This window comes from Dryas octopetala, chromosome 9 (assembly GCF_963921425.1).
Source record: "Dryas octopetala chromosome 9, drDryOcto1.1, whole genome shotgun sequence".
NCBI lineage: Eukaryota > Viridiplantae > Streptophyta > Magnoliopsida > Rosales > Rosaceae > Dryas > Dryas octopetala.
The window spans coordinates 19514335-19529100 of NC_141374.1; the positions used below are offsets into that span (position 1 = coordinate 19514335).

At 35.3% G+C, this 14766-nt stretch overlaps 1 protein-coding gene across 2 annotated transcripts; it reads left to right on the forward strand.

Annotated features, from left to right (window-relative positions):
- Positions 1 to 824: 824 nt before the first annotated feature.
- On the forward strand, positions 825 to 14234 carry SMU1 (transducin family protein / WD-40 repeat family protein). 2 transcript variants are annotated; one of them, XM_086256545.1, is made up of 17 exons: positions 825 to 978; positions 1493 to 1703; positions 1939 to 2091; positions 4078 to 4126; positions 4712 to 4795; positions 6770 to 6873; positions 8120 to 8206; positions 8298 to 8351; positions 9529 to 9624; positions 10307 to 10434; positions 10687 to 10813; positions 10909 to 10968; positions 11127 to 11234; positions 12137 to 12237; positions 13046 to 13097; positions 13423 to 13505; positions 13855 to 14234. In XM_086256545.1, the coding sequence occupies exons 1-16, from the start codon at positions 950 to 952 to the stop codon at positions 13501 to 13503; spliced, it is 1524 nt and encodes a 507-aa protein (XP_086112671.1). In that variant the 5' UTR covers positions 825 to 949; the 3' UTR covers positions 13504 to 13505; positions 13855 to 14234. The 2 variants fall into 2 exon arrangements, with proteins under 2 accessions (XP_086112671.1, XP_086112670.1); XM_086256544.1 differs by lacking the exon at positions 13423 to 13505.
- Positions 14235 to 14766: the final 532 nt, after the last annotated feature.

Below are 14766 nucleotides of genomic sequence, written 5' to 3' on the forward strand. Positions count from 1 at the left end.
TGCATCCAAATTTATTAAAATGATAAAATCTTTCACTTAATGAAATTTATGACTTTTTAAGGACATCTGGATTTCATTGGAATCCATTAAAATCTGAGTTGGGAAACACTTTGATTTATTTGGAATCTACTAAAATTTGAGTTGGAACACCTAAATTTCATTGAATTTTTTAAATCCAATAAAATTTAAGTTTGGGACACCTCTAAGTGTAAAGCCGTATAAAATAAATACATGATATTAATGGATTTCAGTAGCATTGACTCAAATTTCTTAGATCTTCAACTATGATCTCAATTGGGGTGGGAGAGAAAAACTGGGATGACAGTGAAATAAAGGAAAAAAAAGAATAATGCTATATTTACCACATTATTATACCATATTTTTATACCATCTTACGTGTCATTATTTTATTGGATAAAGTTTTTCTTTTTCTTTTTGGATTTTTGTTTTTATTTTTTAGTGTCCAATGCATGAATGCCATGTAAATTACCACATAAGATGATATAAAATTATGGTATATAAATGTGGGATGTCTAGTACTACTAAAAAAAAAAGCTACAATGCATAACAGCATAAGTGAGGATGTATTTATATCAGGGGTATAATGGATATTGCACATGGAAAAAAGGTCATAAATATTTATTTTGGGAGGTAAGGGTAAAAAAAGATTAAACCGGGTCATTTTGCAAACTTTTCCGAATAGAATCTCATACCCATTCTTAAGCTCCAACATTTAAATGTGGAAGCCAATTTCAAAATTGGGCCAAAAGATAGGGACAAAGATGTAATTAACCCTTATTACTCTTTCACAAACTTCCTCCCATTTGTTTCAATTGTTACTTCTTTTGTTCTTTTCCGTCGGGGACGTTGCTGTAAAGTGTAAACCCTAATCTCTGTGTCATTCTCCGTTTCTTTCTCACTCAAACTTCGACTTTCAGTTACAGAGAAGATGTCTACCTTAGAAATTGAAGCTCGAGAGTATGTATTCTTCTGAAAATGCTCGAATTATAATATTTTGTTACACTGATTACAATTTCCCCTGTTTGGTTGCTGAGAAAAGTTCTCGAAAATTAAGAGACAGAATACAGAACCTCCTATTATGATTTTGGTGTGGTTCAGCTTTCCAGCCAGCTGCAACAGCCATGAGAAATAAACTCAATATAGTTCTGTTTTCTGGGGCTCAATGTTTTAATTCTACTTTCTTCTCTCTCTCTCTCTCTCTCTCACTTTCTTGGCAACCAAACGGGGGTGTGGGTTCTAGAACTAAAGTTAAGTAAAATTGGGTTCGTTTCAAAGTAAAACAATGCCTGAGAAATTTCTGGGTTAAATTTCTTTTGGTTGCACTGTATATATTTTACTATGTTCCAGTATGTTGGCTTTAGCTGAATGCCTTAGACGCTTGTTCACTAAAGATTTGAGTAAGAATGCATATGTTGATACGGTTTCAAGTACTAGAAAATTAGACGTGGTAAATCTGTTTTCGTTCTTTCAGCGTCATCAAGATTGTGCTTCAATTTTGCAAAGAGAATTCCTTGCACCAAACGTTTCATACATTACAGAGTGAGTGCCAGGTGTCTTTGAACACTGTCGATAGCGTTGAAACATTTGTTGCTGATATAAATAGTGGAAGGTGGGATGCTATTTTGCCTCAAGTCGCTCAACTTAAGCTTCCTAGAAATAAATTGGAGGATTTGTACGAGCAGGTGTGTAGCAATACTTACCATTATATATGTAAATTGCAAGTCTAACATCAGTCCTTTCACTTTCGGATATATTTACAATACCATTCAATGTTGGTATGAGCCCAATGATACCTCTGTCAGGTTCAGTTTGCTCTACTTGCATGGCAGTTTAATTTAAATGGATTAACATTAAAGTAATTTGTTGCTGTCATGTTTCTGCTTGGCACATTATGATTTTCCCTTTTAAATTGTGTAGATTGTACTGGAAATGATTGAACTTCGAGAATTAGATACAGCTCGTGCTATATTAAGACAAACTCAGGTGATGGGTGTAATGAAGCAAGAACAACCTGAAAGATACTTGCGGCTTGAGCATCTCCTTGTCAGAACTTATTTTGATCCAAATGAGGTATGAAAATTTTGGTGTGATTATTTGATTCACTAGTTATTGCATATTTGTCATAACAATATAGAATTTCAACCTTTTTCTCTTTATTGCTATCTGCTATTAGAACTCTGTGGCACAGGGTCCTGCCAAAAACATGTTTGTCAGATTTTATTTTTTATTTCCTTCCCCTTTCTGGAAGAGGTTATATTGAAGAAACCACATAAAAAGGGCCTGCGCCCTTGTATACGGAAGCATGCAAAAGAAGCAAGAGAAAAAGGATCAAATCATTTAATGCAACACATCAATGGAGCCAAATAACAGCAATTGGAAATAAGAAGATACTCGAACCCCTGAAATCAAAGTCATACAAAAAGACCCATTGTGATCCTGCTAATTGAAGATGCCCAAAAATTTGATGAATGAGGTTTGGAAGTTCCATTTCTTGGATAGTGAGCTACATAATCCCAAGTAAAAATAAAATTTCCCTCTTTTCTGCAATGCATGATGGAGCTGTGACCGTAGTAGAAACAACTCTAGGTAAATTTTAGAATCAGAGCAGGATGGGTGAAATGGAGGAGTGTGTCTAGCGTATTGTTTGATCATCTTGTACCTTTAGAATTGACTGGTAAATTTTATGGAACAACTATTACACTAGCCATGCTATATGGGATAGAATGCTAGGAAGTTAGAAAACATGTTCATAAGATGAGAAGGTTAAAGTAACACCCGTTAGAGATGAATTAAGAGAGAATCAATTACAGTTTCAATACATGCACTAGTTAGAAAAAGTTATTTAACCAATGAAAAGACAACTCTTCTGGTAGATATTTGAGTGATAATGCAGACAACTCTTCTTTTCAGCCTTAGGGGCAGATAAGGAAGGCAAAAGTTCCACCCAAGGTTAAGATGTTTGCTTGCATTGTGGTGCATGGGAGGGTTAATACTTAATACGTGCAACTTAATGCAAAGAAGAAGGCCAAATACGTGTTTATCTCCACATTGGTGCAAAAAAGGGGAGGAAAGTTCTGACCGTGTTCCTCTCCTGTCCAATAGCACTAGGAGTTGGGTAATCTCTAGGAGTTCTTTCCCTCTCCTATGTGAAAGGCATAAAGTGTTCGGGAGGGGAAAGAAAGCTATAGTTTAATGGGGATGCATGGTGTTAGTAGTGTTTTGGGTTCTTTGGCTGGAAAGAAATCAGAGAATCTTTGAAGATTATAAGGAAGTAGAAATGGAGGAGCTATGGGAGAAAGTCTGATTTTGGGCATCCGTTACGACATAATTTAGGGATCTTTCTTTTCCCGTTGTTTATTTAGATTGGAGGGCAGCTGGGTGTTAAAATTTAGCCAGGGTATATGTGGTGTAATTTGTATTTTTTTGTTTTGTAGCTTTGTAGTTCTTAGCTGTTTTACAATGGTGGATCTCTGGTCCACTGTCTGTCAGTTTTCCTTAATTAATATACTTGTGTTTCGTTTTCTTTTTAAAAATAGAAACTAATTTTCTTTATTCCCTAAAAAGCTTCTAAAATATTACTACTCTGTGGACAAATAGTCCACATCAGGAAGTAGCCGAAACATTACATCAGAAAACAGCCATCTAAAGAGCCCTAACCTTTTTTTTTCTCTTCCAGTTCCTAGTTTCTACTTTTACAGAACTATTAACAAAGTTGACCATGTTTTCCTTGTAAATCGTTTATGGTCTTTTTCCCCATGAAGCTGTCAATCTAGAGATGAGATAAATTGATGATGTACCTCACATATACAGCTGGAGCTGGAGAAAAAACAAAATGATTATGTTGTGATCAGAGTTTTGTCCTTTTCATTGTAATGCCACCAATATAAATTGAAGGTTAATGAAATGGTGCACCTTCTGTTGCTGCTGGCTCACTTGGAATCTTTGTTTGACTATTATTTATTTTCAGTGACTCCATTCCCTTGGAGTATATTCTGCTTTCAATTCATTAAGATTGATGCTCGAATAAAGATTTAAAGGTTATGTTGTCTATTACAGGCTTATCAAGAATCAACTAAAGAGAAACGGCGCACGCAAATTGCTCAAGGTTTTACTCCATCTCCCCTCTCACTGTCATCAAATTTAGTTAGAAATGTTTCCAGTAAGTTATAAATCTTGAAGAATGCATCAGGTTTAATGTCTTCTTCCCTCTATAATTAGAGATAAGGTTTATTGAAGGAAATGATTTTTTTTGGAAAGTACATAACTAACAGGAGAAAAATGAAACAATGAAAAAAATGACATAATTTGGATTGGCTTCAATCTTCAGCTGAAGGCTCAATTTATAGTTTCATGGGAAGAAACCCGGAATGGCTGCAGCCTTAACAGCTTCTAGGAACTGGAAAATACTATTAAAAATTTGCATAATGTCATACAATGGATACATAAGAAAAGTAAAGATTTCGTATTACTGATTTTTCTAATTTCCTTTTATTGTTTTCATTGTACCTGTTTATGGTTGGAAAAGCCCTGGATATGAACAGTATAAATGTGTGCTACAGTCAGAGGTATCAGACACTGAAATCTGACAAAAGACAGATAGAAAAGGGATTGATCACAGTAAATGTTTTTGAAGTTTTTGCTTTGCAATTTCTGTTTCATTGATGAATTTTATATTCCCTTGCATTCTCAGCACTAGCTGCAGAAGTTACTGTGGTGCCACCATCAAGATTAATGGCTCTAATTGGTCAGGCTCTAAAGTGGCAGCAGCACCAAGGTGAACCTTTGCAAATTTTGCTTGCTTGGTTATTTTTTATGTGGCAGAAAGAAGCTTCAACCAATTATGTTCTTGTGGATATTTTACGTAATGTTTTTTTTTTTTTTTTTTTTTTCTGCTTTACTCTCTCTTCTTCACCTTTCTCTTTCTCTCCTCTCTTTGAGATTTGCAGTAATTTTCATTTCATCTAGATATAGTTCTTCATGGCTGCTAAAACTGTTTGGACCTTTATGCATTCCAGTTTAAGTACCATTGGAACAAGTTTTTCCTCCGATAATGTTAGATGAGAGAGGAAGATTTGTTGCCAATGTAGCCTGACGTATCTTTCTATGACATGTCTATCTTTTAATAGTTTGTTGCATAATGTTTTATCTTGATGGATCACTTATGCATATGAAAGATTATGTGATATAGCTAGATTCATCTGATACGTAGTATTCAGTTGTCCCAAAAAATAAAAGAGACATTTAGACACACTTCAAGTCATATAATTTTGCAATAGAGAACTGAGAGGAGAGAACCTGAGGTACAAAAACTTAGCTAGGGATCTTAGGAATAGAATATAAATTCTTCATAGTGGAAGTTGATAAGGATTCATAAAGTGGGATGATAAAATTTACTGAGAGGAACAGATGAGAAGTTACACCATGAAAGTTGATTTAGGTTGTGCTACTTGGCTTGGAGAATGTCTCAGTGAGGTAGCACAAGTTACGATCCATGCCAGATTCTTTAGAAACTATAGAGGTAGTTCCTACGGTATCTGGGTGGAGAGATAAAGTAATCAAAGAGGCACTTTTAATAGTTATATATCTAAACTTGGGTTGATGAAGGCTCAAGAAAGTCTTTATGCCACAAGGATGGAGGTTGGATGGTTGGACAGAGATGCAAAAATTTGCTTATCGGTATACTAAAGGAGGGGAAATCCTAGGGGTTCAAGAATTACAGAGTACAGTTGGGGTGGTAGTATCAATGTTAGGGCTATGGTAACAGAAAATTACAATCAACCGGCTAGATAAGGAGATTTTGCGGAAGGGGAGAGGTTATCTAGACAGCTTAAAGTATGGGGAGTGGTCTAAGGTAGTGATGTGCACTATAAAACTGTAGCGGATTCATGGGGAAGATTACAAATAGCTTTATCTCTAATATGTTGGAGTTCAGAGTCACTCTGAAATCTTTTCAATCAGATAAGGCAGTATTTTGCTGCAAAAAGACCAGAGAAGCTACAGAGGTAGGAGGTTATAGCAGATGTATTTTGGAGGTTCTTTTCAGAATGGTTCAACAGAATTAGTTCTTTTTAGCAGTTCTTGTTTGTGCGTTTTAGTTAAAGTGGACTGCTGGTTGAAGCCTAAGGTGCTAAAGTGAGTTGGGTGGTACCATCCTCTTGTGATTCTTTATATGTCTAGGGGTTTTGTGCCTTTGGTGGTGGGGTGAAGGCTAAGGCGCTGTTGAGGTGCTCTGCGCCAGCTATTTTCTGGGTGGCTTGGCCAAAAAGAAACAGTTTACTTTTTGAAGATAAAGATGGTGAGGCAGTGGATTTCCTGTGGGACAAGACTAGATTTCGGCCTTGCTTTTGTGTCGGTGTTCTCCAAGTTTAGAGACCGTTCTTCCTTTTGAACTTGGATTGGGAAGCTGCTGTGTCTGAGGATGTTGTGTTCTGCTTGGCTGTATTTTATTTGCTTGTTGATTGGTTTTTTTATTGTTTTGGGTATACTTTCAACTTTACACTCAGCCTTGTTTGAGTGCTTTTTGTTAAGTGCACTGCTCGTTCTCTGTACATGTATTAGCCTTCTCTATCCATATAAGTTATCAATTTCCTGTAAAAAAGGTTGACTTCTGGTTCACTTTGTTTGCATTGGTTCTTTTTCTATCAGCATATCCTAATCAGCTTCCTATCAGGAAAAAATAGGATCACTTATGTGTTTAATTGTCTCTCTCTCTCTCTCTCTCTCTCTCTCTCTCTCTCTCTCTCTTCAGGATTACTTCCTCCAGGAACACAGTTTGACTTATTTCGAGGAACAGCTGCTATGAAACAGGATGTAGATGACTTGTATCCAACAACTATTTCACATACAATAAAGGCAAGAAATACATATACATTTACACATATATATAATATTCATTTTGACAGTTTTTTTTTATTGGTTCAGGAATGATGAACTGCATATTGCTAATCTTGTGCATTCTTAGTCTGGATACTGAACTTTATTTTAAATCAGATCTTAGGAATGGAGACTACACTAAACAAAATATTTAACAGAAAATTTTAGATTGTAGTTCTCTTAATGCATTGGCGTAGAGAAAGTTTAAATATTTTGCACCTTACCAATGAAAACTAACTCAAGCGCCTGATTATTTGGATCTTGGACACAACTAGCAATTTAGTCCTCAGGGTTGCTTTCAAAACTTAACTACACATGAAACAACAATCTAGCCATAATCCATATTGACTTATGGCCTCTAATATGTCAAAATCTGCATAAAAATCAGCTCCTCTACCTGTAATATGGATTTTTTTCCTCCCTCTGTTTGAAGCACTTTTCCATTGGCCCATTGGTCAAATTTTTTGTGTCTCCCGTTTCCTAACAAGGATTATCAACTTTTGCCTTTTTAAGTCTGATAGATTGCTTTAATAAACTGTTGGAGTTTTCACATCCTTCTAAGAATCCGATCAAGATAAATGCTTTTTTGATTGTTCCTATCAAGCTTTAGTAGGTCAATTTTGTCGCTCATTATCTCTCATATAATGCACTACTTTTTCTAAGCACAGTGACAAGTTAATTAACAGTATGCCTAGGTGGGTGAACAACTAGTGGTTAGATAACTTAGATTAATATAACATCTTCGTCCATTATATTTTTTTTTTGGGGGGGGGGAGAGGGGGAATCCCCAAAAAGTCGACTTAATTACCAAGTAGAATGCTTCATCCTTCGAGCATTCATCTAATCTTCTCCAACTACCAAGTACTAAGCATGCATTTTTATGTAAAAATTCTAGCATTACAGCAATGTTTATCGATGATACTGTTACAATGAATTTATCAGCGCTTCCATTGACCTCTCAAACACATGTTTTCTGGTGTTAAGCATATAATTGGATCCTAAGGAAGAAAAATGAATTTGTGGCAGATAACACATGGAAATGAGGAAATCCCTATGAATGATGGAAACGACACACATACACGTACCTGCACTGCACACATTCTTAAACTCTTCAGCTTTTTCTTTCCCTTTGCAATTTACAATCCATTTCTTATCCTTATAATTTTTTCCTATTTGTAACCTTTTGTTTTGAAGTTCTAATCTGTTTGATTGTGTTTTGCTGCAGTTTGGGACGAAAAGTCATGCAGAATGTGCTCGGTTCTCACCAGATGGCCAGTTTCTTATCTCCTGCTCTGTTGATGGATTTATTGAGGTATATATGTTTGGGATGCTTTTGTTAATGATGAAACTATCTGACGAAATATGAATGCATTTTTATTTTTTGACATTTGTGTCACTACCAGGTATGGGATTACATAAGTGGGAAACTCAAGAAGGACCTTCAGTACCAGGCTGACGTGAGTATTTTTTCTTGTCTAAGTCTATTGATCAAAATATTTATGATACTACTACATTCTTGAATATATATATATATATATATACATATCTGTGTGTGTATGTATTCATTTCAATGGCAAGATTCCTCAGAAGTAAGGTAAGGTTGTTCCATTATGACCTGGAGGTCACAGGTTATGGGTGAAAAACAGCCTAAGTGGACTCCGTGATGGCAGTAGCCTAGTGAACTGGGCCACATGTCATATTCTTGAATATATGTACACACACACACACACGTGAAAAATCTTCAAATGAATGAGATATATATAGATTTTAAAATTTACAGACCAAACCAAAGCCCTTTTGGTTTGGCTAATTGGGATTCGGTTGTGGAATGAAACCCATGATTTTGTGGGCTCTTTTCCTAATTTAAAATTGAATCCCTTTTGAGTCAAACCAAAGGACTTCAGTGGGGTCCTTTTTTTTAATTTTTTTTATTTAATTCTATTTTGTGGGCGTCTCGCCGGTCTAATATAATGGGATCAATTGGCATTGGTATAATACTAGCTAGTCTTACACCACTAAATAACTTCTCTTTTTTGTTGATCCCACTGTCAGATATAATGTTCTGGTCATGCACCTCATCTATGTGAAAATTTAGGTTGATCCAATATCTCTAATCATTTGATTTGCACTGCATTAAATATAGTATTTTCCTTATATGTTTTAATACTAGAAATTGAATCTTATTGATGGGATGTTTGTTTATATTAAGATTGCCATGAAATTTGCTAAACTTTATGCGAATTATTATGACATTAGAGTAAAAAGGAAATCATATAAAAAAGTTGCTGAACCGGTGTCAATCGATTATGATATGTATTTTTCTGTTCTTTTCTTGTTTTGCTTGAGTCTTCTTTAGGTGGATGTCTTGTTCACTGTGTATGTTGTGTTCCCTCTTTTTCTTAGTAAGGTTGTTCTGTTTCCTATCGAAACATACCCCAGATAAAAGTTGCCGTAATGAGAATAAGCCTTGGTCTTTTTTCTTCCTTTTTTTCCTCCATTATTTAAACACTCTTTCCCTCCCTTTTATAATTTCTTTTTTTTCTATCAATCTCCCCTTCATACTAGAATTTGAAAAAGTGTCATGTGGTGATCATTTTTATGTTACCACTTCTGACATGCTATCACTTTTTGCAGGAAACTTTCATGATGCATGACGATCCTGTCCTCTGTGTTGATTTTAGCAGAGATTCAGAAATGATTGCATCTGGGTCACAAGATGGAAAGATCAAAGTACGTTCTACTTGTGTTTTCTTGGACATGGGAAAATCCTTATTTTTAGTCCTTGAAGTATCCACTATATGTTTTACTTGTGTTATTTAACCCATAAGAAACCATGAGACTACCACATTTTCCTTCAAATACTGTCAGAGTTCCCCTTCATTTACCCACTTAACTTTCCTGGACACCAAGTTACTGTTCGGGGATACTTTTCACATCCCCTGACCAGTGCCCCTCTAATTCTTCCAACAGCACCAGTAATGTGACTCGTTAAGTTGTGGTTTGCTTAGATGTCTGAGAAAAATATGGGGACAGCTGCTTTATTGTTTTAAAAACTCATGTTAGTTTAAGATAGTTACTCTTATAGGCACTTATGATTGTTCTACTACTTTGTAAGCATTTGTTAGCTGTGTGCCATTATTTTCTTACATGTCATTGTTAAAAGTTTGTGTAAATATGGTGTTCTTAGGAGTTCCAAAAAATTTATTAGCAGTTCTGATAAAAAAAAAAAATTGTATGAGCAGTGAGAAATGGAGTTTTTAATGTTAGGTTCTGGCGTCTACTTCAAGTTGTAGGTTTAAGTGATTTATGATCTAGTTGGTAGAAAGATTGATTGACCCCCAAAACTTTGGTTTACTTCATTCACCTTTTGCTATGAAGCTAAGCTTAATTTGTCTTATTATTTCCCCATCAGGTTTGGCGTATTAGGACTGGTCAGTGCTTGCGCCGTCTTGAACGTGCACATTCACAGGGTGTCACCAGTGTTTCCTTCTCTCGGGATGGAACTCAGTTACTTAGTACATCATTTGACAGCTCTGCAAGGTTTTATTAATTTTTTTCACATAAAGTTGCATATGTTTCCTTGAGTGGTACAGCATTTGTTGCCATTCTTATTTTATTTTTTATTTATCTTTTTTTATTTTATTAATACAACATCCATGTGAAATATAGTGGTTAAAGAACAGTTATACATCACTGGTAACCTTATTGGTTGCCACATGCATCTCCTTTTTTTGTTTTTTTTTTAAATTTTAGGATCACTATGATTTTAAAGTTAAGCATGTTCTGATGTAGAATCCATGGCTTAAAATCTGGGAAGTTGTTGAAAGAATTTCGTGGTCATTCATCTTATGTTAATGATGCAATCTTTACAAGTGATGGAGCTCGTATAATTACCGCATCTAGTGATTGCACAGTCAAGGCAAGTTTCTTGGGAGATGTATTTTCTGATGGACCCTGTTGTTAGGGCAAGCCTTTCCATTTTCTTGGGGCATAACAGAACATTTCTGTTTATAGGTCTGGGATTTGAAGACTACTGACTGTCTACAGACATTTAAACCACCTCCTCCTTTAAGGGTATACACTTTTTCTTTTTTCCTTTTTGTTTTAAGAAGATATTATTATGCATTTTCTTTTATGAGCTTGAGCAATCTAACTTCATTGCCTTTGAGATTTTGCTTTTCTTTTATTGTTTTTGTATCTAATTTATTCTTTTCTTCTTTATGGACTTTTAGGGAGGTGATGCTTCCGTGAATTCTGTTCATCTTTTCCCAAAAAGTACCGATCACATCATTGTATGCAATAAGACATCATCAATATATATCATGACACTTCAAGGACAGGTATATATTTCTTATACCAAATGCAAGAAAACTTATATTTACACATTTTTGTTTAACTTGTTTCAATGTATTTGGTACTGGAGCTGGACCATCTATTAAGGCCTTACCCTATCTTACTTATTATTTTAACTGGTATAGTTGACATTTTAAATAATTTTTTTTTTCTGAGAAATATAAAGGTTGATTTGTAGCTGCAGTTTATTTAATCACCCTATGGACTCTCATATCTTTATCTAATTCTTAGTGAGGCTGGTTTCAACTGATTTAATAAAAAAAAAAACTTCCTGAGGTCTTGTTGACAAGAATACTCAGTTTTATGTATTCTATTCTATCTAAAGTTAGGTGCTACTTCCATGAAATGTAATTTCAGCTCCTTGTACATCATACATGTGCAATGATGGAATGTGTCATCATAAGAGAATTTAGTCTGATCGTATGAATTTTAATTGCTTGAATTTTCAATTTAGCTGTAATGAGAAAGGAATTATGTTGAAGTTACGTGACTTATGTTAAGTCATGATATTTTATTTTACATAGAAACCTGCTGAAGAACATGTTGGAGGACATTATGTCTTTCACATTGTAACTAGAACCTACCTCATTGGCTCAATCCCATTCCACCTCTTTTTTGGTCTCTCCTCTTCTCTAAATCCCCTCGTCCCACCCCCACCCTCCTTACATACAATGTTAAATCCAGTAAGAAGATAAAATCTCAAATTACCTGAGCCAAAACCCCATATTCAGAAGTTCTTTAGTGAAATGAGAAGAGGTGGGGGAGGGGCGAGGGGAAGTGTATTAATGGGCATATTCTTGTCTACTCGTAATCTATTTCAGAGTTCATTGTTGGGTGAGTGCAAGTGAATTTGTTTTAATTAAAATTGTTTCTGATTGTTATGTTTTAGGTTGTGAAGAGCTTTTCATCTGGTAAAAGAGAAGGTGGAGATTTTTTGGCAGCTTGTGTATCACCGAAAGGGGAATGGATTTACTGTGTTGGTGAAGACAGGTATTACATATAACTTCAGATATAGAATTTTCATCACGCTCTTATTCCATTTGTTAATTAAATTGGTTTATGTTAATATGCATTCTTATATACAATATATCTCTGTGTATGCATGTTTCCCCTTTATGAATGAAATTTTTGCAAATTTAATGCTGTATTTGTCTTCTGGTTGTACTCGGGAATGGTTACATGAGATTCCCATGTTGCTTTAAGTGCAAATGGGTATTGATTTGCCCTTTGCATGGGTATCCAAAGCCCACAGAATGGAGGTTTTGTATTCCCAAGGGAAGAGGTGGGTTCCCATTCCCATTCTCGTTCCCTAGTTTTAGCTTTATAATAAATTATAATGACAACTATACCTTATATTTATGGTTATGAAAAATAAATTTCAGTTCTTGTCCTGTTAAAAACATTTCCCTTTCCAACAATTCAAATACTGGGATGAGAATGTTGGGTTTTTGGGTGTCTGAAAACCCCTTTCCAAGGAATAGGTATGAGATTCTTAGAATTGAATTCCTTGAAACAAACATAGCGTAAGATATTTTATGCACTGTTTACACTTGTCTTCAATAGCCCTATTTTCTTCTTTTCGTATTTTTTCTGGATCCGTTCATTCTATCAAATTTTTGCTGTCCTAATAATAGTATGAGGTCCAATATGTACCTTTTATCTCTAAGGGAGGTCCAATGTGTACTTGCAACAGTTAAAACTACAAAAATGATGCTACCTGTTTTTGTTGTGATCATCAGCATTAGGCATACTTAATATTCTATCATTAGCTCTGATAAAATATTTGATCTCTATGCAGGAATATGTACTGCTTCAGTTACCAATCTGGTAAACTAGAGCATCTAATGAAGGTATGCCTTTTGTTAATGGAGATTGAGTTGGTATTGAACTAGGGATTTTGATTGCTCTAATTGTTCCATATCTGCGCAAACAATAATCAAGAATACATATACAGTTTTTCTTAAACGTGGGTACTGCTCTAAATTGAGCCAAATGACATTAGAAGATAGCTTATAGCATGTAGTGGTGATTTTGCCTTGGTTGACTTAAAATAGCATTTCCAAACTTGATTGAGACCAGGATCTTTTAGCCTTTCCAACCAGCTTTGGTTGCTTCACTTATTGAAGTATGGTCCTTTATGGCGGGCCAATGATATCTTTTTATGCCTGATCTCAGTCAGAAGACCCAGAGAGATATCTGATGACATCTTTCTGCATGCTGGCTGATAACAGTTTGGCCAATGTCATCTACATATAATTGTAAGCATACAGATGACATCTTTCCAAATGCTTGCACTTATATGTTAGGTTTTTGGTGATAAATTTCAGACAACCTGCTATTTTTCACTCATGCCTCTTAGGGTTAGAGGAGTGATAGGATGCCAGTCTAATTCCAGGCATTCCTGGTCATGGGACTTGCACCGCTCCCCACCCATGGGTGCGTGTCTGGACGGCTGGGATTGCACCGCTGGTGATTTGCCTAGTTTGACTGCACATGGAAGGCGTTCTTTATATATGGGCTCAGAAAAATGCACTTATGTTACTTTCTGCGTGACTAAAACTATGTCAAGAACTCAAACTTTAGAGTGTTTTTTCTTGTCATTTGCAGGTCCATGAAAAGGATGTAATTGGTGTCACTCATCATCCTCACAGGAATCTTCTTGCCACATATAGTGAAGACTGCACAATGAAGTTATGGAAGCCTTGAATCTCCGTTGCCTTGTATGTACTTTTATGTATTTTTTTTGACGGGTTAACATGAATGTGGACATACAGATTTTTGGGTGGTTCTCTCTCTCTCTCTCTCTCTCTCTCTCTCTCTCTCTCTCTCTCTCTTATTTATACACAGAAAGTGGGCAGATTTGGAAAGACCCTCGCTCGCTCTCTCTCTCTGGTAGTATTTCCCGTGTATAGGAATTGGTCATAACGTGAGTTGTGAGGAAAGACAGCTTATTTCTTTATCGTGAGTCCAAATCTTCTGTTTGTATTTTTGGAGCCTTATGTCCAAAATAATGTTGTTTTAAGTTTTCATTTAATTTTCTTTTTTATTATAAATCTTAAAACCCAGAAAGTTTAAGGTCAGTTACATAAAAGACAAAATGGAGCCCTGATGGGCAAAAAAGGCGATGTGGAACAAAATAGTCATTTTGGTCGTATTTTAGTTGTAGTTAAATTCCAAAATTACTTATGCAAATGTCTTTTTATTACATGTTGCATGTTGAAAATTAATACACTAGTACAAGAAATGAATGCATACAAAATCTCAAAAAATAATTATACAAATTCCAGAAAATTAAATAAATAAACAGGCGAACTCACTTCAAATATAATTGGATTTTACAAAATTTTGTTCGGTTTGGATCGAAAAGCAAAATTCAAACGCCTGGAATTTCTTTTTGAGAGAAGCTCCCGCAAGGGAGTGTTTAGCATTTTTCCAAAAAGTTCAATTATATACCCCAAAATGAGGTAGTTTTGACACAAGTACAATATTAGTATAAGAGCCATACAACAAAATTTCTTT

What these genes read in the sequence shown, in the direction of transcription:
- SMU1 (XM_086256544.1), top strand. Translation starts at nt 950, where the DNA reads ATGTCTACCTTAGAAATTGAAGCTCGAGA. An exon ending in CTAGTGATTGCACAGTCAAG is followed by an intron (nt 10,814 to 10,908) that starts GCAAGTTTCTTG and finishes TTCTGTTTATAG; the next exon opens with GTCTGGGATTTGAAGACTAC. An exon ending in AACTAGAGCATCTAATGAAG is followed by an intron (nt 13,098 to 13,854) that starts GTATGCCTTTTG and finishes TGTCATTTGCAG; the next exon opens with GTCCATGAAAAGGATGTAAT.